Raw genomic sequence first — 23,664 nt, 5'->3', positions numbered from 1 at the left:
GTACCATGTGTATAGGATTATGTGTGCATACAATATGTGGGTATATGGCTGTGTATGTACCATGTGTATAGGATTATGTGTGCATACAATATGTAGGTATATGGCTGTGTAAGTACCATGTGTATAGGATTATGTGTGCATACAATATGTGGGTATATGGCTGTGTATGTACCATGTGTATAGGATTATGTGTGCATACAATATGTAGGTATATGGCTGTGTAGGTACCATGTGTATAGGATTATGTGTGCATACAATATGTGGGTATATGGCTGTGTATGTACCATGTGTATAGGATTATGTGTGCATACAATATGTAGGTGTATGGCTGTGTATGTACCATGTGTATAGGGATATATGTGTGCATACAATATGTGGGTATATGGCTGTGTATGTACCATGTGTATAGGATTATGTGTGCATACAATATGTAGGTATATGGCTGTGTAGGTACCATGTGTATAGGATTATGTGTGCATACAATATGTGGGTATATGGCTGTGTATGTACCATGTGTATAGGATTATGTGTGCATACAATATGTAGGTATATGGCTGTGTATGTACCATGTGTATAGGATTATGTGTGCATACAATATGTAGGTATATGGCTGTGTAGGTACCATGTGTATAGGATTATGTGTGCATACAATATGTGGGTATATAGCTGTGTATGTACCATGTGTATAGGAGTATGTGTGCATACAATATGTAGGTATATAGCTGTGTATGTACCATGTGTATAGGAGTATGTGTGCATACAATATGTGGGTATATGGCTGTGTATGTACCATGTGTATAGGAGTATGTGTGCATACAATATGTGGGTATATGGCTGTGTAAGTACCATGTGTATAGGAGTATGTGTGCATACAATATGTGGGTATATGGCTGTGTATGTACCATGTGTATAGGATTATGTGTGCATACAATATGTGGGTATATGGCTGTGTATGTACCATGTGTATAGGGATATATGTGTGCATACAATATGTGGGTATATGGCTGTGTATGTACCATGTGTATAGGGATATATGTGTGCATACAATATGTGGGTATACAGCTGTGTATGTACCATGTGTATAGGATTATGTGTGCATACAATATGTGGGTATATGGCTGTGTATGTACCATGTGTATAGGATTATGTGTGCATACAATATGTGGGTATATGGCTGTGTATGTACCATGTGTATAGGATTATGTGTGCATACAATATGTGGGTATATGGCTGTGTATGTACCATGTGTATAGGATTATGTGTGCATACAATATGTAGGTATATGGCTGTGTAAGTACCATGTGTATAGGATTATGTGTGCATACAATATGTGGGTATATGGCTGTGTATGTACCATGTGTATAGGATTATGTGTGCATACAATATGTAGGTATATGGCTGTGTATGTACCATGTGTATAGGATTATGTGTGCATACAATATGTGGGTATATGGCTGTGTATGTACCATGTGTATAGGATTATGTGTGCATACAATATGTAGGTGTATGGCTGTGTATGTACCATGTGTATAGGGATTATGTGTGCATACAATATGTGGGTATATGGCTGTGTATGTACCATGTGTATAGGATTATGTGTGCATACAATATGTAGGTATATGGCTGTGTATGTACCATGTGTATAGGATTATGTGTGCATACAATATGTGGGTATATGGCTGTGTATGTACCATGTGTATAGGATTATGTGTGCATACAATATGTAGGTATATGGCTGTGTATGTACCATGTGTATAGGATTATGTGTGCATACAATATGTAGGTATATGGCTGTGTAGGTACCATGTGTATAGGATTATGTGTGCATACAATATGTGGGTATATAGCTGTGTATGTACCATGTGTATAGGAGTATGTGTGCATACAATATGTAGGTATATAGCTGTGTATGTACCATGTGTATAGGAGTATGTGTGCATACAATATGTGGGTATATGGCTGTGTATGTACCATGTGTATAGGAGTATGTGTGCATACAATATGTGGGTATATGGCTGTGTATGTACCATGTGTATAGGATTATGTGTGCATACAATATGTGGGTATATGGCTGTGTATGTACCATGTGTATAGGATTATGTGTGCATACAATATGTAGGTATATGGCTGTGTATGTACCATGTGTATAGGATTATGTGTGCATACAATATGTGGGTATATGGCTGTGTATGTACCATGTGTATAGGATTATGTGTGCATACAATATGTAGGTATATGGCTGTGTATGTACCATGTGTATAGGAGTATGTGTGCATACAATATGTAGGTATATAGCTGTGTATGTACCATGTGTATAGGATTATGTGTGCATACAATATGTGGGTATATGGCTGTGTATGTACCATGTGTATAGGATTATGTGTGCATACAATATGTGGGTATATGGCTGTGTATGTACCATGTGTATAGGATTATGTGTGCATACAATATGTGGGTATATGGCTGTGTATGTACCATGAGTATAGGATTATGTGTGCATACAATATGTAGGTATATGGCTGTGTATGTACCATGTGTATAGGATTATGTGTGCATACAATATGTGGGTATATGGCTGTGTATGTACCATGTGTATAGGAGTATGTGTGCATACAATATGTGGGTATATGGCTGTGTATGTACCATGTGTATAGGATTATGTGTGCATACAATATGTGGGTATATGGCTGTGTATGTACCATGTGTATAGGATTATGTGTGCATACAATATGTAGGTATATGGCTGTGTATGTACCATGTGTATAGGAGTATGTGTGCATACAATATGTGGGTATATGGCTGTGTATGTACCATGTGTATAGGATTATGTGTGCATACAATATGTGGGTATATGGCTGTGTATGTACCATGAGTATAGGATTATGTGTGCATACAATATGTGGGTATATGGCTGTGTATGTACCATGTGTATAGGATTATGTGTGCATACAATATGTGGGTATATGGCTGTGTATGTACCATGTGTATAGGATTATGTGTGCATACAATATGTGGGTATATGGCTGTGTATGTACCATGTGTATAGGATTATGTGTGCATACAATATGTAGGTATATGGCTGTGTATGTACCATGAGTATAGGATTATGTGTGCATACAATATGTAGGTATATAGCTGTGTATGTACCATGTGTATAGGATTATGTGTGCATACAATATGTAGGTATATAGCTGTGTATGTACCATGAGTATAGGATTATGTGTGCATACAATATGTGGGTATATAGCTGTGTATGTACCATGTGTATAGGAGTATGTGTGCATACAATATGTGGGTATATGGCTGTGTATGTACCATGAGTATAGGAGTATGTGTGCATACAATATGTGGGTATATGGCTGTGTATGTACCATGTGTATAGGATTATGTGTGCATACAATATGTGGGTATATGGCTGTGTATGTACCATGTGTATAGGATTATGTGTGCATACAATATGTAGGTATATGGCTGTGTATGTACCATGTGTATAGGAGTATGTGTGCATACAATATGTGGGTATATGGCTGTGTATGTACCATGTGTATAGGATTATGTGTGCATACAATATGTGGGTATATGGCTGTGTATGTACCATGAGTATAGGATTATGTGTGCATACAATATGTGGGTATATGGCTGTGTATGTACCATGTGTATAGGATTATGTGTGCATACAATATGTGGGTATATGGCTGTGTATGTACCATGTGTATAGGATTATGTGTGCATACAATATGTGGGTATATGGCTGTGTATGTACCATGTGTATAGGATTATGTGTGCATACAATATGTAGGTATATGGCTGTGTATGTACCATGAGTATAGGATTATGTGTGCATACAATATGTAGGTATATAGCTGTGTATGTACCATGTGTATAGGATTATGTGTGCATACAATATGTAGGTATATAGCTGTGTATGTACCATGAGTATAGGATTATGTGTGCATACAATATGTGGGTATATAGCTGTGTATGTACCATGTGTATAGGATTATGTGTGCATACAATATGTAGGTATATGGCTGTGTATGTACCATGAGTATAGGAGTATGTGTGCATACAATATGTGGGTATATGGCTGTGTATGTACCATGAGTATAGGATTATGTGTGCATACAATATGTGGGTATATAGCTGTGTAAGTACCATGTGTATAGGATTATGTGTGCATACAATATGTAGGTATATAGCTGTGTATGTACCATGTGTATAGGATTATGTGTGCATACAATATGTAGGTATATGGCTGTGTATGTACCATGTGTATAGGATTATGTGTGCATACAATATGTGGGTATATGGCTGTGTATGTACCATGTGTATAGGATTATGTGTGCATACAATATGTGGGTATATGGCTGTGTATGTACCATGAGTATAGGATTATGTGTGCATACAATATGTGGGTATATGGCTGTGTATGTACCATGTGTATAGGAGTATGTGTGCATACAATATGTAGGTATATAGCTGTGTATGTACCATGTGTATAGGATTATGTGTGCATACAATATGTGGGTATATGGCTGTGTATGTACCATGTGTATAGGATTATGTGTGCATACAATATGTGGGTATATGGCTGTGTATGTACCATGTGTATAGGATTATGTGTGCATACAATATGTAGGTATATGGCTGTGTATGTACCATGTGTATAGGAGTATGTGTGCATACAATATGTGGGTATATGGCTATGTATGTACCATGTGTATAGGATTATGTGTGCATACAATATGTAGGTATATGGCTGTGTATGTACCATGTGTATAGGAGTATGTGTGCATACAATATGTGGGTATATGGCTGTGTATGTACCATGAGTATAGGATTATGTGTGCATACAATATGTGGGTAGTTGTGTATATGAGCCAGTCTATGGGTATACTTGGCTGGGTATAAGGGGTGCATACAGATTTGTACAGAATGAGTTTGAACACACCATATACAGGAAGCGCCAGTACACTGTAGGATACGTGGTAACCATGGATAGGCGGGGCAGTTCGGTCACGTGAATGATGACGCAGAGATCAGCTGGTCGCTTTTGGTATCACAGGATGAAGTGGAGCTTATGAGGTTAGAACGGAAAGTTAGGCTGTCACGTGATACTGATCTACCTATCAGCTGAGGATCATCACTAGTTGCTGCTGTCAGTAAGTCAATTAGTCAGACTCAGTCATGGCCAGCCAGTCCGCCGGTATCCAGCAGCTGCTCCAAGCCGAGAAACGGGCGGCGGAGAGAGTGGGCGAAGCTCGGAAACGTTAGTATCCTCTGTGTACATGTGTGAGCGAGACACTATATATGTCTGTAAGGGGGTATACAGGTTTGTTTATAAGGGTCTGTATCTGCCCCTGAGGCTGCGTACGTGTGTTTGATGGTCTGTATCTGCCTGTGAGGCTGTGTATGAGGGTCTGTATCTGCCTGTGAGGCTGTGTATGAGGGTCTGTATCTGCCTGTGAGGCTGTGTATGAGGGTCTGTATCTGCCTGTGAGGCTGTGTATGAGGGTCTGTATCTGCCTGTGAGGCTGTGTATGAGGGTCTGTATCTGCCTGTGAGGCTGTGTATGAGGGTCTGTATGTGACCGTGAGGCTGTGTGTGAGGGTCTGTATCTGCCTGTGAGGCTGTGTATGAGGGTCTGTATCTGCCTGTGAGGCTGTGTATGAGGGTCTGTATGTGACCGTGAGGCTGTGTATGAGGGTCTGTATCTGCCTGTGAGGCTGTGTATGAGGGTCTGTATCTGCCTGTGAGGCTGTGTATGAGGGTCTGTATCTGCCTGTGAGGCTGTGTATGAGGGTCTGTATGTGACCGTGAGGCTGTGTATGAGGGTCTGTATCTGCCTGTGAGGCTGTGTATGAGGGTCTGTATCTGCCTGTGAGGCTGTGTATGAGGGTCTGTATCTGCCTGTGAGGCTGTGTATGAGGGTCTGTATGTGACCGTGAGGCTGTGTATGAGGGTCTGTATCTGCCTGTGAGGCTGTGTATGAGGGTCTGTATGTGCCCTTGAGGCTGTGTATGAGGGTCTGTATCTGCCTGTGAGGCTGTGTATGAGGGTCTGTATGTGCCCTTGAGGCTGTGTATGAGGGTCTGTATGTGACCGTGAGGCTGTGTATGAGGGTCTGTATGTGCCCTTGAGGCTGTGTATGAGGGTCTGTATGTGACCGTGAGGCTGTGTGTGAGGGTCTGTATGTGACCGTGAGGCTGTGTATGAGGGTCTGTATGTGACCGTGAGGCTGTGTATGAGGGTCTGTGTGTGACCGTGAGGCTGTGTATGAGGGTCTGTGTGTGACCGTGAGGCTGTGTATGAGGGTCTGTGTGTGACCGTGAGGCTGTGTGTGAGGGTCTGTATCTGCCTGTGAGGCTGTGTATGAGGGTCTGTATCTGCCTGTGAGGCTGTGTATGAGGGTCTGTATCTGCCTGTGAGGCTGTGTATGAGGGTCTGTATCTGCCTGTGAGGCTGTGTATGAGGGTCTGTATCTGCCTGTGAGGCTGTGTATGAGGGTCTGTATCTGCCTGTGAGGCTGTGTGTGAGGGTCTGTATCTGCCTGTGAGGCTGTGTGTGAGGGTCTGTATCTGCCTGTGAGGCTGTGTATGAGGGTCTGTATCTGCCTGTGAGGCTGTGTATGAGGGTCTGTATCTGCCTGTGAGGCTGTGTATGAGGGTCTGTATCTGCCTGTGAGGCTGTGTATGAGGGTCTGTATCTGCCTGTGAGGCTGTGTATGAGGGTCTGTATCTGCCTGTGAGGCTGTGTATGAGGGTCTGTATCTGCCTGTGAGGCTGTGTATGAGGGTCTGTATCTGCCTGTGAGGCTGTGTATGAGGGTCTGTATCTGCCTGTGAGGCTGTGTATGAGGGTCTGTATCTGCCTGTGAGGCTGTGTATGATGGTCTGTATGTGCCCGTGAGGCTGTGTATGATGGTCTGTATGTGCCCGTGAGGCTGTGTATGAGGGTCTGTGTGTGACCGTGAGGCTGTGTATGAGGGTCTGTATGTGACCGTGAGGCTGTGTATGAGGGTCTGTGTGTGACCGTGAGGCTGTGTGTGAGGGTCTGTATGTGACCGTGAGGCTGTGTATGAGGGTCTGTATGTGACCGTGAGGCTGTGTATGAGGGTCTGTATGTGCCCGTGAGGCTGTGTATGAGGGTCTGTATGTGCCCGTGAGGCTGTGTATGAGGGTCTGTATGTGCCCGTGAGGCTGTGTTATGAGGGTCTGTATGTGACCGTGAGGCTGTGTTATGAGGGTCTGTATGTGACCGTGAGGCTGTGTTATGAGGGTCTGTATGTGACCGTGAGGCTGTGTTATGAGGGTCTGTATGTGACCGTGAGGCTGTGTTATGAGGGTCTGTATGTGACCGTGAGGCTGTGTGTGAGGGTCTGTATGTGACCGTGAGGCTGTGTTATGAGGGTCTGTATGTGACCGTGAGGCTGTGTTATGAGGGTCTGTATGTGACCGTGAGGCTGTGTTATGAGGGTCTGTATGTGACCGTGAGGCTGTGTTATGAGGGTCTGTATGTGACCGTGAGGCTGTGTGTGAGGGTCTGTATGTGACCGTGAGGCTGTGTATGAGGGTCTGTATGTGACCGTGAGGCTGTGTATGAGGGTCTGTATGTGACCGTGAGGCTGTGTATGAGGGTCTGTATGTGACCGTGAGGCTGTGTTAGAGGGTCTGTATGTGACCGTGAGGCTGTGTTATGAGGGTCTGTATGTGACCGTGAGGCTGTGTTATGAGGGTCTGTATGTGACCGTGAGGCTGTGTTATGAGGGTCTGTATGTGACCGTGAGGCTGTGTTATGAGGGTCTGTATGTGACCGTGAGGCTGTGTTATGAGGGTCTGTATGTGACCGTGAGGCTGTGTTATGAGGGTCTGTATGTGCCCGTGAGGCTGTGTGTGAGGGTCTGTATGTGCCCGTGAGGCTGTGTGTGAGGGTCTGTATGTGCCCGTGAGGCTGTGTACGTGTGTGTGAGGGTCTGTATGTGACCGTGAGGCGGTGTATGTGACCGTGAGGCTGCGTACGTGTGTATGAGGGTCTGTATGTGACCGTGAGGCTGCCTATGCTTGTATATGATGGTCTTAGGCTGTGTACTCCGTGTACGAGAGACTGCGTCTGCTAGTGTGAGACAATATATTTGTATGCAAGACCACATGTGTAAGACTATTTATGGAACGTAAACTGTAAAATGTGAGATGTTGAGGGTGAGTGTCTCAGAAAACAGAGGTAGCAAATGACAGAGACCAGGAAGTATTAGAGATGCAGAGAGAGAGGGAGCCATGGCTGATATTAAGCAGACTTACTGTGTGACAGTGTAAGGAACATGAGACGCCTATTGGGCAGCTGACAGGCACCAGTAGTGTAAGACAGGAGACATGGGGAACACGAGACAGAAAACCTGAGTCACCTGCTTGGTTCTTAGAGGGTAATATGCGTTCCAAAGACAGAAAAACAAGAGCTGCTACGGTTGGTTGAGATAGAATGCCCATTACATGTGACAGGGCATGTGCCACAGTGGGAAACTGGTTGCAGAGGTAGTCTCAGAGCAGGCACAATATGTGCAAATGACTGAGATCAGGGAGGCTGCTTGAGCGCACAGCATGTGACAGAAGCTGGGAAGTGCTAGGGGTTCTTGTGTGTGACAATGAATATATGATAGACTGTGACAAGGGGTGTGTATCATACAGAGAGCCTTGCAGTTGTACGTCAGTCTGTTGTCTGTTCCTTGTTAATCTCCTACTGTAATGTGCTTAGCTTCCTGTATTATCTCATTTATAGTACATTATTCCACTGTCTTCCTTTACTGTATGTGATACCCTGGCCATTCCCTCTCTTCCTATTTATGGCCATGTTTTTTGTTTTCCCTATTACTACTCTTCTCTCTGTGGTGTTCATTGGTCCCTACCATTATAGGGAAGAATCGGAGGCTGAAGCAGGCCAAGGAGGAGGCACAGGCTGAGATTGAGCAGTATCGGCTGCAGCGTGAGAAGGAGTTCAAGGCCAAGGAAGCTGCTGTGAGTAACCTCCCAGTGCTCATGTGCAATACACTCACATTAAAGCTTTCTAATTACTAACGGTTGTGCCCCTCAGAATTGACTCTCCAATGCAAGTGATGGTTAAGTTGTCTTTATCAGAGATATTGATTAAAGGGACATGAAAACCAATCTTTCCTAGTTCAGATAGAACATACTTCCATTATCTAATTTGCTTTGTTCCTTTAGTATCTTTTGTTGAAAAGCATACCTAGGTAGGCTCATGAGCTAGCTGCTGATTGGTTGCTGCAATTAAATACCCGTTATCATTGACTTATTAATGTGTTCAGCTACCTCCCAGTAGTGCATTGGCACTCCTTCAAAAAAGGATACCAAGAGAATGAAGCAAAATTGATAATAGATCATACAATTTTGAAATATTATACAATTTTCTTCTATCTGAATCATGAAAGAAAATTGTTGGGTTTAATTTCCCTTTAAATACAGTAGAATTGCATAATTCAAAGTCAATGCACTTATTCTGAATTTCAAAGGAGTAGTATGTTTTTGTTTTTTTGTTTTTGGGGGGGTTTCTGACAAATTTCAGTTAGTTCAATTTTCATTCCTCAAGCATCATGTGACAGCTACCAGCCAATCACAAAATGCATATACGCACACTGTTAATTCTTGCACATGCTCAGTAGAAGCTGGAGCCTCAAAGTTTGCATATAAAATGGCTTTGCACATTTTGATGGAATGGAAGTGAATTAGAAAGTTGTTTTAAAATTGTATACTTTATCAGAATATGGAAGTTTAAATTTGACTTTAGTGTTCCTTTAAGGTGACTCTGAAATCCACATTTTATAAAAATTCTGTTACGCATACCTTTTTTATAAGTTGGTTATCTCTCACAGTATGTTACTTCAATGCTCTGTCTGACTTTTTAACGCCCTTTTCCTGCTGTGCCCCATGATCTTGAATTTATTTTCGTTTTTTTAAAAGACTATGAGCTAGATTACAAGTGTTGCGGTACGGCTATACCGCTTAAAAATTGGCCTTTGCACGCAGAATAGTCAGGTCACCCGTATTACAAGTTGCGCAGCACATCTATAACGCTAGCATTTTAGCTTATACCACAACGAAAACATTCCACACTCAAAAAATGGCTTTTGAGTGTGGAATATTCATTTTACCCGGATTACAGGTTGTGCGGTCCGGCTATTCCGCTAGCGTTATAGCCTATACCATATCAATCCATTCCGGGATCAAAGGCCAGTAGTTAACATTTTTGCAAAACAAAAATGGTTCACAAAACTCATAACAAAAATGTTACAGTATACTAACACCCATGAACTACCTATTAACTCCTAAACTGCCCCCCACATTGTAAATACTATATTAAACCTATTTACCCCTAATCTGCTGCCCCCCCCACATTACCAACACTAAATAAACCTATTAACCCCTAAACCGCCTCCCCCACATCACTACTCCCTAAATAAACTTATTAACCTCTAATCTGCCGCCCCCACATTGCCAACACAAAATAAACCTATTAATCCCTGAACGGCTAAACACCCACATTAAACTATTAACCCCTAAACCTTACACCCGCTAACTTTAAATTAAACTTACAATATAACTACCTTCAAATAAATAAAAATTTACCTGTAAAATAAAAAAAAAACTAAGCTTAAGCTATAAATAAACCTAACATAACTATTTTAACAAAATAAAATATACCAAAAATAAAAAAAAACTAAATTACAAAATTAAAAAAATCCTAACACTACAAAAACTAACATTACAAAAAACAGTCTAAAATTAAGAAGAAGAAAAAAATCTAAGATTACAAAAATAAACAAAATTATCCAAAATAAAAAAATTAAACCTAATCTAATACCCCTATAAAAACAAAAAAGCCCCCCCCCCCCCCCCCAATAAAAAAAACTAAAAACCCTAATTTAAAAATAAACTACCAATAGCCCTTAAAAGCGCCTTTTGTTAGGGCATTGCCCTAAAGAAATCGGCTCCTTTTTTATTAAAACAAATTACAAAGTCCCCCCTAACAATACAACAACCCCCAAAATAAAAGACCTCATTTTAATACACCTAAGCTACCCATAGCCCCTAAAGGGGCATTTGTATGGGTATTGCCCTTTAAAGGGCATTTAGCTCTTTTGCTGCCCATTTAAAAAACAAAAACCCTAATCTAAAAAAAAAACAAAAAAAAACCCCTGACACTAACCCCTAAAAAATGATACTCTCCATTCCTGAAGTCCAGACATCCATCTTCTTTCAATCGAAGCAAATTCTTCATCCAGGTGAATCCATCTTCATCCATCACGGGGCTATCTTCTTCTCTGGAGGTGCAGAGCGGTCTTGAGGCACGGAGTGGTCTTCAGCGACATGGAGGGCCTCTTCATGTGATCGTCCGCCACACACTGAAGATTGAATGCAAGGTACCCCTTTTATATTGGGGTACCTTGCATTCCTATTGGCTGAAATTTTTAAATCAGCCAATAGGATGAGAGCTACTAAAATCCTATTGGCTTTTCAAATCAACCAATAGGATTTCAGTAGCTCTCATCCTATTGGCTGATTTGAAAATTTCAGCCAATAGGAATGCAAGGTACCCCAATATAAAAGAGGTACGTTGCATTCAATCTTCAGTGTGCAGCGGACAATCACATGAAGAGGACCTCCCCGGGCCACCAGCGAGGAAGACTGCTCTGCACCTACGGCAAGAAGAAAGGAGATGGACCCGCGATGGATGAAGATGGATTCTGGATGAAGACTTTGCTCTGCCTGGAAGAAGATGGATGACCGGACTTCAGGAACGGTGAGTACATTTTTTTTTTTTTTTTTTTATTTTATTTTTTTTTGTTTTGTTTTGTTTTTTTGATTAGGGCTTTTTTTATTTTTTTAATGGGCAGCAAAAGAGCTGATTGCCCTTTTTAAAGGGACAGTTTACTCAAAAAAATGCTCCCCTTTTAATTTGTTCCAAATGATCCACTTTACCTTCTGGAGTGTATTAAAGGGACATTAAACACTAAATACATGCTAGATAGAGTGATGCATTCAAAGAAAAGATTAGTCCATGACTAACATGTAGATGTATTTTTAAAGTTTCATTAGTTGTTTAAAAAGTGACAAAATAAGTGTAAAGTTTTAGTGTCTATAAAACACTGGGAGCTGCCATGTTGTAACTTGTGTTACTTTCTCTGCTGTGGCCAATTAGGGACAGTTATAAATAGGTCACTAGAGTGTGCAGCCAATGGTTGTGCTGGATTTAACAGTGTTCTGCACTTCCATTTCTAACAGGAACTGAAAAGCTCACAATTTCAGAATGGAATTACAGGCAAAGAGGACAAAATAAATAATGAAAGTATATTGCAGAGCTGTTTTATATATACAATTTATAATTTTATATTACCATCTCAAAGTGTTTAATGTCCCTTTATTGTTTAAGTATTTCCTTTACCCTTATATTTGCAGTTATAATATATAAATAGTTGATTTAGCCTGTGATATCCAAGACTATTCTGAAAGTTTATGGCCTAAGGTCCGAGCTAAACACAGCCAGCAGAAGTAATTACACTCCCAGTGGGTTATAGAAGAAATAAGGTAATAAAAATTTCATTTTCCATTGTTCTCTCCAAGCATTGGTCTTTGGTTTACAGACAGATATAAGATAAAGAAGCATGTATATGTACACAATGTGATACAGTAATGAGAGCTGATTATACCTACAGATATAAGATAAAGACACATGTATATGTACACAATGTGATACAGTAATGAGATCTGATTATACCTACAGATATAAGATACAGACACATGTATATGTACACAATGTGATACAGTAATGAGATCTGATTATACCTACAGATATAAGATAAAGACACATGTATATGTACACAGTGTGATACAGTAATGAGATCTGATTATACCTACAGATATAAGATACAGACACATGTATATGTACACAGTGTGATAAAGTAATGAGATCTGATTACACCTACAGATATAAGATACAGACACATGTATATGTACACAGTGTGATACAGTAATGAGATCTGATTATACCTACAGATATAAGATACAGACACATGTATATGTACAGATTGTGATACAGTAATGAGATCTGATTATACCTACAGATATAAGATAAAGACACATGTATATGTACACAGTGTGATACTGTAATGAGATCTGATTATACATACAGATATAAGATACAGACACATGTATATGTACACAGTGTGATACAGTAATGAGATCTGATTATACCTACAGATATAAGATAAAGACACATGTATATGTACACAGTATGATACAGTAATGAGATCTGACTATACCTACAGATATAAGATACAGACACATGTATATGTACACAGTGTGATACAGTAATGAGATCTGATTATACCTACAGATATAAGATAAAGACACATGTATATGTACACAGTGTGATACAGTAATGAGATCTGATTATACCTACAGATATAAGATACAGACACATGTATATGTACACAGTGTGATACAGTAATGAGATCTGATTATACCTACAGATATAAGATAAAGACACATGTATATGTACACAGTGTGATACAGTAATGAGATCTGATTATACCTACAGATATAAGATAAAGACACATGTATATGTACACAGTGTGATACAGTAATGAGATCTGATTATACCTACAGATATAAGATACAGACACATGTATATGTACAGAGTGTGATACAGTAATGAGATCTGATTATACCTACAGATGTAAGATACAGACACATGTATATGTACACAGTGTGATACAGTAATGAGATCTGATTATACCTACAGATATAAGATAAAGACACATGTATATGTACACAGTGTGATACAGTAATGAGATCTGATTATACCTACAGATATAAGATACAGACACATGTATATGTACACAATGTGATAAAGTAATGAGATCTGATTATACCTACAGATATAAGATACAGACACATGTATATGTACACAATGTGATACAGTAATGAGATCTGATTATACCTACAGATATAAGATACAGACACATGTATATGTACACAGTGTGATACAGTAATGAGATCTGATTATACCTACAGATATAAGATAGACACATGTATATGTACAGATTGTGATACAGTAATGAGATCTGATTATACCTACAGATATAAGATACAGACACATGTATATGTACACAGTGTGATACAGTAATGATATCTGATTATACCTACAGATATAAGATAAATACACATGTATATGTACACAGTGTGATACAGTAATGAGATCTGATTATACCTACAGATATAAGATACAGACACATGTATATGTACACAGTGTGATACAGTAATGAGATCTGATTATACCTACAGATATAAGATACAGACACATGTATATGTACACACTGTGATACAGTAATGAGATCTGATTATACCTACAGATATAAGATACAGACACATGTATATGTACACAGTGTGATACAGTAATGAGATCTGATTATACCTACAGATATAAGATAAAGACACATGTATATGTACACAGTGTGATACAGTAATGAGATCTGATTATACCTACAGATATAAGATACAGACACATGTATATGTACACAGTGTGATACAGTAATGAGATCTGATTATACCTACAGATATAAGATAAAGACACATGTATATGTACACAGTGTGATAAAGTAATGAGATCTGATTATACCTACAGATATAAGATAGACACATGTATATGTACACAGTGTGATACAGTAATGAGATCTGATTATACCTACAGATATAAGATATAGATACATGTATATGTACACAATGTGATACAGTAATGAGATCAGATTATTACTTTATCATTACTTTATCACATTGTGTACACATACATGTATCTGTATCTTATATCTGTAGGTATAATTAGATCTCATTACTGTATCACACTGTGTACATATACATGTCTTTATCTTATATCTGTAGGTATAATCAGATATCATTACTGTATCACATTGTGTACATATACATGTATTTATATCTTATATCTGTAGGTATAATCGGATCTCATTACTGTATCGCACTGTGTACATATACATGTGTCTGTATCTTATATCTGTAGGTATAATCAGATCTCATTACTGTATACATATGTCTTTATATTATATCTGTAGGAATAATCAGATCTCATTACTGTATCACATTGTGTACATATACATGTGTCTGTATCTCATATCTGTAGGTATAATCAGATCTCATTACTGTATCACACTGTGTACATATACATGTGTCTGTATCTCATATCTGTAGGTATAATCAGATCTCATTACTGTATCACATTGTGTACATATACATGTGTCTGTATCTTATATCTGTAGGTATAATCATATCTCATTACTGTATCACATTGTGTACATATACATGTGTCTGTATCTTATATCGGTAGGTATAATCAGATCTCATTACTGTATCACACTGTGTACATATACATGTGTCTATCTTATATCTGTAGGTATAATCAGATCTCATTACTGTATCACACTGTGTACATATACATGTGTCTATCTTATATCTATAGGTATAATCAGATCTCATTACTGTATCACATTGTGTACATATACATGTGTATATCTTATATATGTAGGTATAATCAGATCTCATTACTGTATCACACTGTGTACATATACATGTGTCTGTATCTTATATCTGTAGATATAATCAGATCTCATTACTGTATCACATTATGTACATATACATGTGTCTATCATATCTGTAGGTATAATCGGATCTCATTACTGTATCGCACTGTGTACATATACATGTGTCTATCTTATATCTGTAGGTATAATCAGATCTCATTACTTTATCACATTGTGTACACATACCTGCTTCTTTATCTTATCTGTCCGTAAACCAAAGATCAATACTTGGAGAGAACAATGGAAAATTAACATTTAATTACCTTATCTCTTCTATACCCCACTGGGTGTGTAATTTCTTCTTCTGGCTGTATTTACACAGCTTATCTATAGCTTGGACCTTAGGCCAGAAACTTTCAGAATAGGTGAGGATACCACAGGCTAAATTAACTATTTCAACTGCCAATATAAGGGTAAAGGAAATACTTGTAAACAAAATGTAATGAACGCAAGCAAATAAAGTTGATCATTGGGAACAAATTGAAGAGGAGAAATAATGAGTAAACTGTCCCTTTAAGGGCAATGCCCATACAAATGCCCTTTTAGGGCCAATGGGTAGCTTAGGTTTATTTTAGTTAGATCTTTTTTTATTTTGGGGGGGTTTTAAAGAGCTGATTTCTTTAGGGCAATACCCTACAAAAGGCCCTTTTGAGGGCTACTGGTAGCTTGTTAGGTAAGGTTTTTTTTTATTTTGGGGTGGCTATTTTATTTTTAAAGGGGTATTAGATTTAGGTTTATTTAGAATAATTTCGTTTTTGTAATCTTAGAAAAAAAAAAATTATTTTACGTAATTTTAGATAATTTCTTTTTTTTTTTTTAGGATTTTTTAAATTTTGGAATTTTAGGTTTTTTCTTTTTTTTTTTTTTAATTTTTTTTTCTTTTGTTAAAATAGTTGTGTTAGGTTTATTTATAGTTTAAGCTTAGATTTTTTTTTATTTCACAGGTAAGTTGTTTTGTTTTTTTTTAAATTTATTTGAAGGTAGTTATATTGTAAGTTTTTAATTTAAAGTTAGGGGGTGTTGGGTTTAGGGGTTAATAGTTTATTTTACGTAGTCACAATGTGGGTGTTTAGGGGTTAATAGGTTTCGTTTAGTATTTGTGCTGCCGGGCGGCGGTTTAGGGGTTAATAACTTATTTAGGGGCAGCGGTTTAGGGGTTAATAACTTTAGTGTTGGGGTGGTGGTTTAGGGGTTAATAACTTTATTTAGGTGTTAGCGATGTGGGTGAGCGGCGGATTAGGGGTTAATAGGTTTATTTAGTCTTGGCAATGTCAGGGCTGCGGATTAGAGGTCAATATCGTGGCACCCTCATCCTACAGACCTCCCGGACCTTGTCCTGCCTTCTGTGACTCAATCACCGACCTCATCGCACCCCACGCTCTCCCCTCAACAGACTACATCCTCCTCGGTGACCTCAACTTCCACCTAGACAACCACAACACTGCCAACCTCTTAGAAAACCTTGGAACCATCGGACTAAAGCAACTCGTCAACTCCCCAACCCACTTAGCCGGACACACACTCAACCCTATCTTCTCTGCAGGCAACCACATCTCAGTCAACCACATCACCGAACTCCATTGGACCGACCACCATTGCATACACTTTTCCTTCAACAAACACACCTCCGGCAGCACCACCCAGAAACTGGAACAACATCACCGAAGACCAACTGCACTCCACCCTGAACAAGTGCCCCTAAGCTTCCTCCACAGATGCCAACTCCTCCGCCCGCAACCTCCACCACTGGCTCACAGACTGCGCCAACACCCTCGCCCCTCTCAAGAAACCGTCCAACCGCCAACCCACCAACAAGGCTAGTTGGTTCACCCCTACCCTCCAGGACTCCAAACACCACTGCAGGCGATTGGAAAGGACCTGGAGATCTAGCAAGACCCCCTCAAATAAAACAGCCTACAAAGAAGCCATCACTACCCACCACCACCTCATCAAAACCACCAAGAAGACAGCCATCCAAGATAGAATCAATGCCAATGTCCACAACAGCAAGGAGCTATTCACAGTCATCAAGGAATTCTCCAATCCCAACAGCGACACCATCGACTTCCCGCCCTCCCAGGACCTCTGCGATAACCTCGCAATGTACTTCCACCGCAAGATCGTCGACATCTGACAGCTTCGCGCCCCAGAACTCAACCAACAACGCCTACCCCCCACGGACCATCTGGAGCCCCCTCACCACAGAGGACACCATCAGAATCATGAGATCGATCCACTCCGGAGCACCCTCAGACCCATGCCCGCATCACACTTTCAACAAAGCGGGTGACACCATCGTCCCCGAGCTCTGCAGCACCATCAACTGCTCCATCGAAACCGGCACCTTCCTGGATGATTGGAAGCACGCAGAATTAAAACCCCTACTGAAAAAACCCACGGCTGACCCCAATGATCCGAAGAACTACCGCCCAATCTCTTTGCTCCCCTTTGCGGCCAAAGTCATCTAAGTCCATCAACGCGCAACTCGTTGACTACATTGAAGCCAACCACACCCTGGACCCCTCCCAATCCGGTTTCAGGAGCAACCACAGCACTGAGACCGCCCTCCTTGCCGCCACAGATGACATACTCGACCGAGGAGAGACCGCCGCCCTCATTCTCCTAGACCTCTCAGCAGCACTCGACACGGTCTCCCACCTCACCCTCCGCAACCGACTACACGATGCCGGCATACGCGACAAAGCCCTGGAATGGATCACCTCCTTCCTCACCGGCAGAACCCAGAAAGTTAGACTCCCACCCTTCACCTCCAAGCCCACAGAAATCGGCTGCGGTGTACCCCAAGGCTCTTCGCTGAGCCCCATCCTATTCAACATCTACATGGCCCCTCTCGCCGCCATCGCCCGACGACACAACCTCAACATTGTCTCCTACGCCGACGACACCCAGCTAATCATCTCACTCACCAGTGACCCCACCACCACCAAGAGAAACGTCCACGAAGGGCTGACAGCAGTCTCCACCTGGATGAGCTACAACTGCCTAAAGCTGAACGCAGACAAGACCGAAGTCGTCGTCCTCCTCGGTCCCACCACATCCGCTTGGAATAACTCCTGGTGGCCCACAGCCCTCGGACACCCTCCAACCCCCACCGACCATGCACAAAATCTAGGCGTCATCCTGGACGCATCGCTCTCCATGGACCAGCAAATCAACGCCGTCTCTTCTGCATGCTTCCACACACTTCGCCTGCTGCAAAAGATCTTCAAATGGATCCCAACCGAGACCAGAAAGACTGTCACTCACGCCCTCATCAGCAGCCGACTGGACTATGGTTATGCACTCTACGCCGGCACCACCATCAAGCTCCAAAAGAGACTACAGCGCATCCAGAACGCCTCGGCCAAACTAATCCTTGACGTCCCTCGTCAATGCCACATCACCAAACACCTGCGGGACCTGCACTGGCTCCCCATCAACAAAAGAATAACCTTCAAGCTTCTCACCCATGCATTCAAGGCCCTCCACAACATCGGTCCCGAATACTTGAACCACCGCGTTACCTTCTACACCCCCGGCAGACAACTTTGATTGGCCAACCAAGCCCTCGCGGTCATCCCCCGCATCAGGAAAACCACAGCGGGAGACAGATCCTTCTCTCACCTGGCAGCCAAGACTTGGAACACCCTCCCGCTGCACTTCAGACAAGCTACCGCCCTAACTAAGTTCAGAAAGGACCTCAAGACCTGGCTCTTCGACTGAACTGCAACCCTCAGCACCTTGAGACCCTTACGGGTGAATAGCCCCGCTTTACAAGAACCCAATAGATAGGTTTATTTAGTCTTGGCAATGTCAGGGCTGCAGATTAGAGGTCAATATCTTTATTTAGTGTTGGTGATGTCGGGGGTGGCTGATTAGGGGTATTTAGACTAGGGGTTTATGTTGGGGTGTTAGGTGTTTTCATAACTTTCTTGTCTCCATAGACATCAATGGGGGTTGCATTATAGCAATCGCCATTCCGCAATCGCAGGTGTTAGGGAAAAAAACAAACACTTTTTCTCCATTGATGTCTATGGGGGAAAATGTGCATGAGCACGTCAAGTCAGGACTTGGCTTTTGTGTGGCATGGAGCTTAACGCACCATATCGCACAACACAAGGTTTTTTTTGTAACTTGTAATGACAGTGCTATGGAGAGTGCGATACCGCTCATTTTTTTTGCGTTATCTCCCCCCCCCCCGGGTTTAGCGCTTAACTTGTTATCTGGGTGAAGCTATAATATAGAGTAGGAAAAGTGCTTTAAAGGTTGTTAGAGAGGGAGCCTTTAGGTCCTGGACTGAGACAAAATAATGATCCTTAAGTGGGACTTTATTATCTCGTAAAGTCAGACTGTCTAATAATTTGCTTGAAAACTGTTTTTGAGGTATTAGTTTAAAAAGTAAAAATCCGTTCATACTACAGATGCTGCCTTGGCTGGTGGTCACATAATCGCCTGCATCTTAAATTTAGCTGGAAATAGGTGCTGAATAACATCAGACATATACATTTGTTTTATTAAGGGGCATGCAGCCCATTTATTATACATTAAAAGGAACATGCAAAACAATATATACACAGTGTACTGTGGGAAAGACAAGCAGGGGTACTCGCTTAATGGTCTAATTAGCGGTGCAATACATTTTGAACATGGATGTTCGTTTTGTGAAAACACTGCACTAACTAATTTGAAAGAAAAGTAATATTAACGAAACTTGTCAGTATACATTAATTTCCTTTTAAAATTAATTATATAGCATGCCTTAAAGGGACAGTAAAATGAAAATAAACGTTAAAGTGATGGTAAACTCTCCCCTTCTTAAAATCAGATCCCGAATGTTAGTGATATTTTAAATGGAGTATAATGAATCAGTTGTAACTTGCTTTTTAACAAAGGTACGTGGCAGGCAAATATCCTGACTAGTTTTGTGCTCTCCTGAGCACTTAGGGGTAGATTTATCAAAGCAATTTGCCTGTAATTGTGGGCTAAACAACGCATACACATATTTATGAAAGCAATCTGCGCCTAATTGAGCAAATCCGAAAAACTTTTTCGCACTCTGCATTCGCCTAGGCGCACGTGCGCGCTCCTGAGTGCACCAATATACATTAGTAGTAGGCATAATTTCACAGCCCGACCTACAAATACACACTTTCTTATCTATCATTGCTTTGCGCTGATAGGGAACTGAAATATATCCTTAAAGGGACACTGAACCCAAATTTTTTCTTTCATTATTAAGATAGACCATGCAATTTTAAATAAGTGCTGTCCAGAGTCCTGAACCAAAAATTGTCTGGCTCCTTTGCTTAGATGCCTATTTTTTCAAATAAAGATAGCAAGAGAATGAAGAAAAATTGATAATAGGAGTAAATTAGAAAGTTGCTTAAAATTGCTGCTGTATCTGAATCATGAGAGAAAAAATGTGGGTTCAGTGTCCCTTTTAAATTGCGTGTTCTATATTTCGCCATACAGACTGAGGCGAACACCATTATCATACATGATTTTACATCTTGTGATGCAGTACTTTCTTCTTTTAACTCATTTTTCAAAGGCTCAGTGCCAAGAAGAGGCTGTTGTTGCCAGAAATTTGCCCTTTCACAGGAGATACACACGAGAACCAAGAGGAAACTTAAATAAAAAAAAAGAGTAAATAAAACAGGATAAGCAGAGAACAAAGACAAACACAGATACTAAGTGTAAATACATGTATAAGGAGGGTCATAGAACTAAAAGATTTTTTTTTTTGTCTTTGTTCTCTGCTTATCCTTTTTATTTACTCCTTTTTTTTTTTTTCTTTAAGTTTCCACTTGGTTCTCATGTTAGTTCTTGTTACTAAGACACATACTTAGGAGCTTTGGCAAAAATAGCCTGTATTGGCACACTTTAGGCGCTCATTCATGCTGCAGTACCTTTGATTGGCCATATCAAGCCTTTCCCAGTAATGGGGGCCATTGTTGCTAGTTTTGGTTGCTATGGCAACCACCCATAGGCTGTAAACAGATTAAAGCACATATGGCTTATCAGGGACTGATATCACAGTTTCCCAAAATGTTCTTTTCTGCTCCTCTAACCTATTATGAGCAATGTTATGTATTCATTATTGCTATGTGATTCTTTTATTAAGATAGGGCACTTGGTGTTCACGTTTAGTTAATATGTTTGTATGATTAGGTAGTCGCATACACTGGGAGGGCAGTGTGGGTCTACACCTGCTGATTGCTATCACAGGTGTTGACCTGGAACTGTATCACTTAGGTTAGTTTAAAAGGCACGGTGGTAAGTAGGTTGTGTATTGTTATTTTGTAGAGAGAGAGATGATTGGATAATAATTCAAACCTTTAGCTCACAGAAAAATTGACATTTGAAGGGGGGGGCGGAGCACAGGGAATTTGAATTTCATAACTATATTAAATAGTAAATTTTAGCATCTTCATTACAACTGATGAATGAAACTTAACTAAAATATCACTAACATTCCAGATTATTATTTTTTTAATAGGGGAGAGTTTACTATCAGATTCAGAGTTTACTATCAGATTCAGAGCATGCAATTTTATAAGTGATTTAAGAGTTGATAATAATTGCTCCTTATACTCATATATATTCATTAGGCTGTTGAGGGCTATACAGTGAGTCGGCTTCTGATAACTACATAAAAGTTTTTTTGTTTTTTTGTTCTTGTTTTTTTTTTTCCGCTGCTTTCCCCATTAATGGTTGTTGATGGTAAATCTACTCCTATTGTGTGTCCTGTTTTGTTCACCCTTGATCGGTCCAGAATCATTTAGGGCTGGAGTTCATGTTCTTGCATAAATCATTGTATAAAGGTTTCCCTGTCTTTGGTATTCTGTGTGGTTCCTAAATTATAAAAACCTTTTCTTTACCAATGATTTTTCTGTGCTTTTCCCCCCAGTTCTTTGTAAATGTTTAGCTTGTCTACTCTGAGGTCATACTAAGGGACCTGGTGGCTCTGTGACGCTGTTAAAGGTGTGTCTATTTGTGTGCGTAGGTCATTGGGTCATGTGATCTGTCTTGTTTCTTAGGCACTGGGATCCCATGGAAGTTGTTCCGAAGAGGTGGAAAAAGAGACCCTTGAGAAGATGTCTATCATCCAGGTGAATTACAAGAACAACAGAGAGGCTGTCCTGGAGAGTGTGCTGTCCCTCGTGTGTGAAATTAAGCCTGAGATCCACATCAACTACAGATTCAATGGCTAATGCTGGCTATGAGCTCTGAACAGTCTAGCCCTCATCTTATGCATTATTTATGTTTTCCAATATAATTAGAACTAGCTCTTTAACTTAAGATGAGGGTTTTTTAGGACAAGTAAATTGGAGTGTGTTTGTGCTATGGGTCAGTAACGCTAGGAATGAAAGAGTTAATACTTGTGAAAGAGAAGCCTTCCCCAGAATCAGATAGGAATGGGTGAAGGGGAAATAAAGCCTGTGATTGGTTATGAATCAGAGCATCTCTTCCTGTTCTAGTGGCTAAGTTGCTTCCCTCTCCAGTTTTTGTTCTGTTTCTAGAAATAAATTTTCTTAAGTTTGGTAGTTTGTGTCTTTCGTAATATATACATAAAAAAATAAATCTTAATAAAAGTCTATGTTCTAACATTAACAAAGTCTCCAGAAACAAATGCAATAGGCTGTGTGGACGTCTTCCTCAGTATTGCACTTTATTCTTTTTCTTTACCATGTGGTATGAGCTTTTGTGTGCAAGAATATTTCCCAATTGATTTTCTCCCGATTACGTAGACCTAAATATGAAAAACCTGCATACATTTCTATATGTTTATCCTCTGTCAGAAAAAGCTACCCTAGCGCATGCGCTATTTGATGTCACCACATTCCAAATCTGTAACACAAATATCTTTGGAATGTTGTGACCTCAGACAGCGCATGTGGAGTTATAGGGTAGCTTTTTCTGACGGTGGAGAAATTCCTCAAGCTTTGCCTCTGTGAATGTTTGCGTACCCGCAGTCACAGAGGTAGCTTGTTCTGATGGATATTT

General features: G+C 40.3%; 1 protein-coding gene across 1 annotated transcript; it reads left to right on the top strand.

Moving 5' to 3' along the window:
* The first annotated feature begins 5,068 nt into the window (after positions 1-5,068).
* On the top strand, positions 5,069-23,204 carry ATP6V1G1 (ATPase H+ transporting V1 subunit G1). The gene is made up of 3 exons (XM_053696199.1): positions 5,069-5,269; positions 8,907-9,007; positions 22,698-23,204. The coding sequence occupies exons 1-3, from the start codon at positions 5,188-5,190 to the stop codon at positions 22,869-22,871; spliced, it is 357 nt and encodes a 118-aa protein (XP_053552174.1). The 5' UTR covers positions 5,069-5,187; the 3' UTR covers positions 22,872-23,204.
* Positions 23,205-23,664: the final 460 nt, after the last annotated feature.

The sequence above is a fragment of the Bombina bombina genome, chromosome 12 (genome assembly GCF_027579735.1).
Source record: "Bombina bombina isolate aBomBom1 chromosome 12, aBomBom1.pri, whole genome shotgun sequence".
Lineage (NCBI taxonomy): Eukaryota > Metazoa > Chordata > Amphibia > Anura > Bombinatoridae > Bombina > Bombina bombina.
This window is presented reverse-complemented; position numbering and strand designations above follow the sequence as displayed.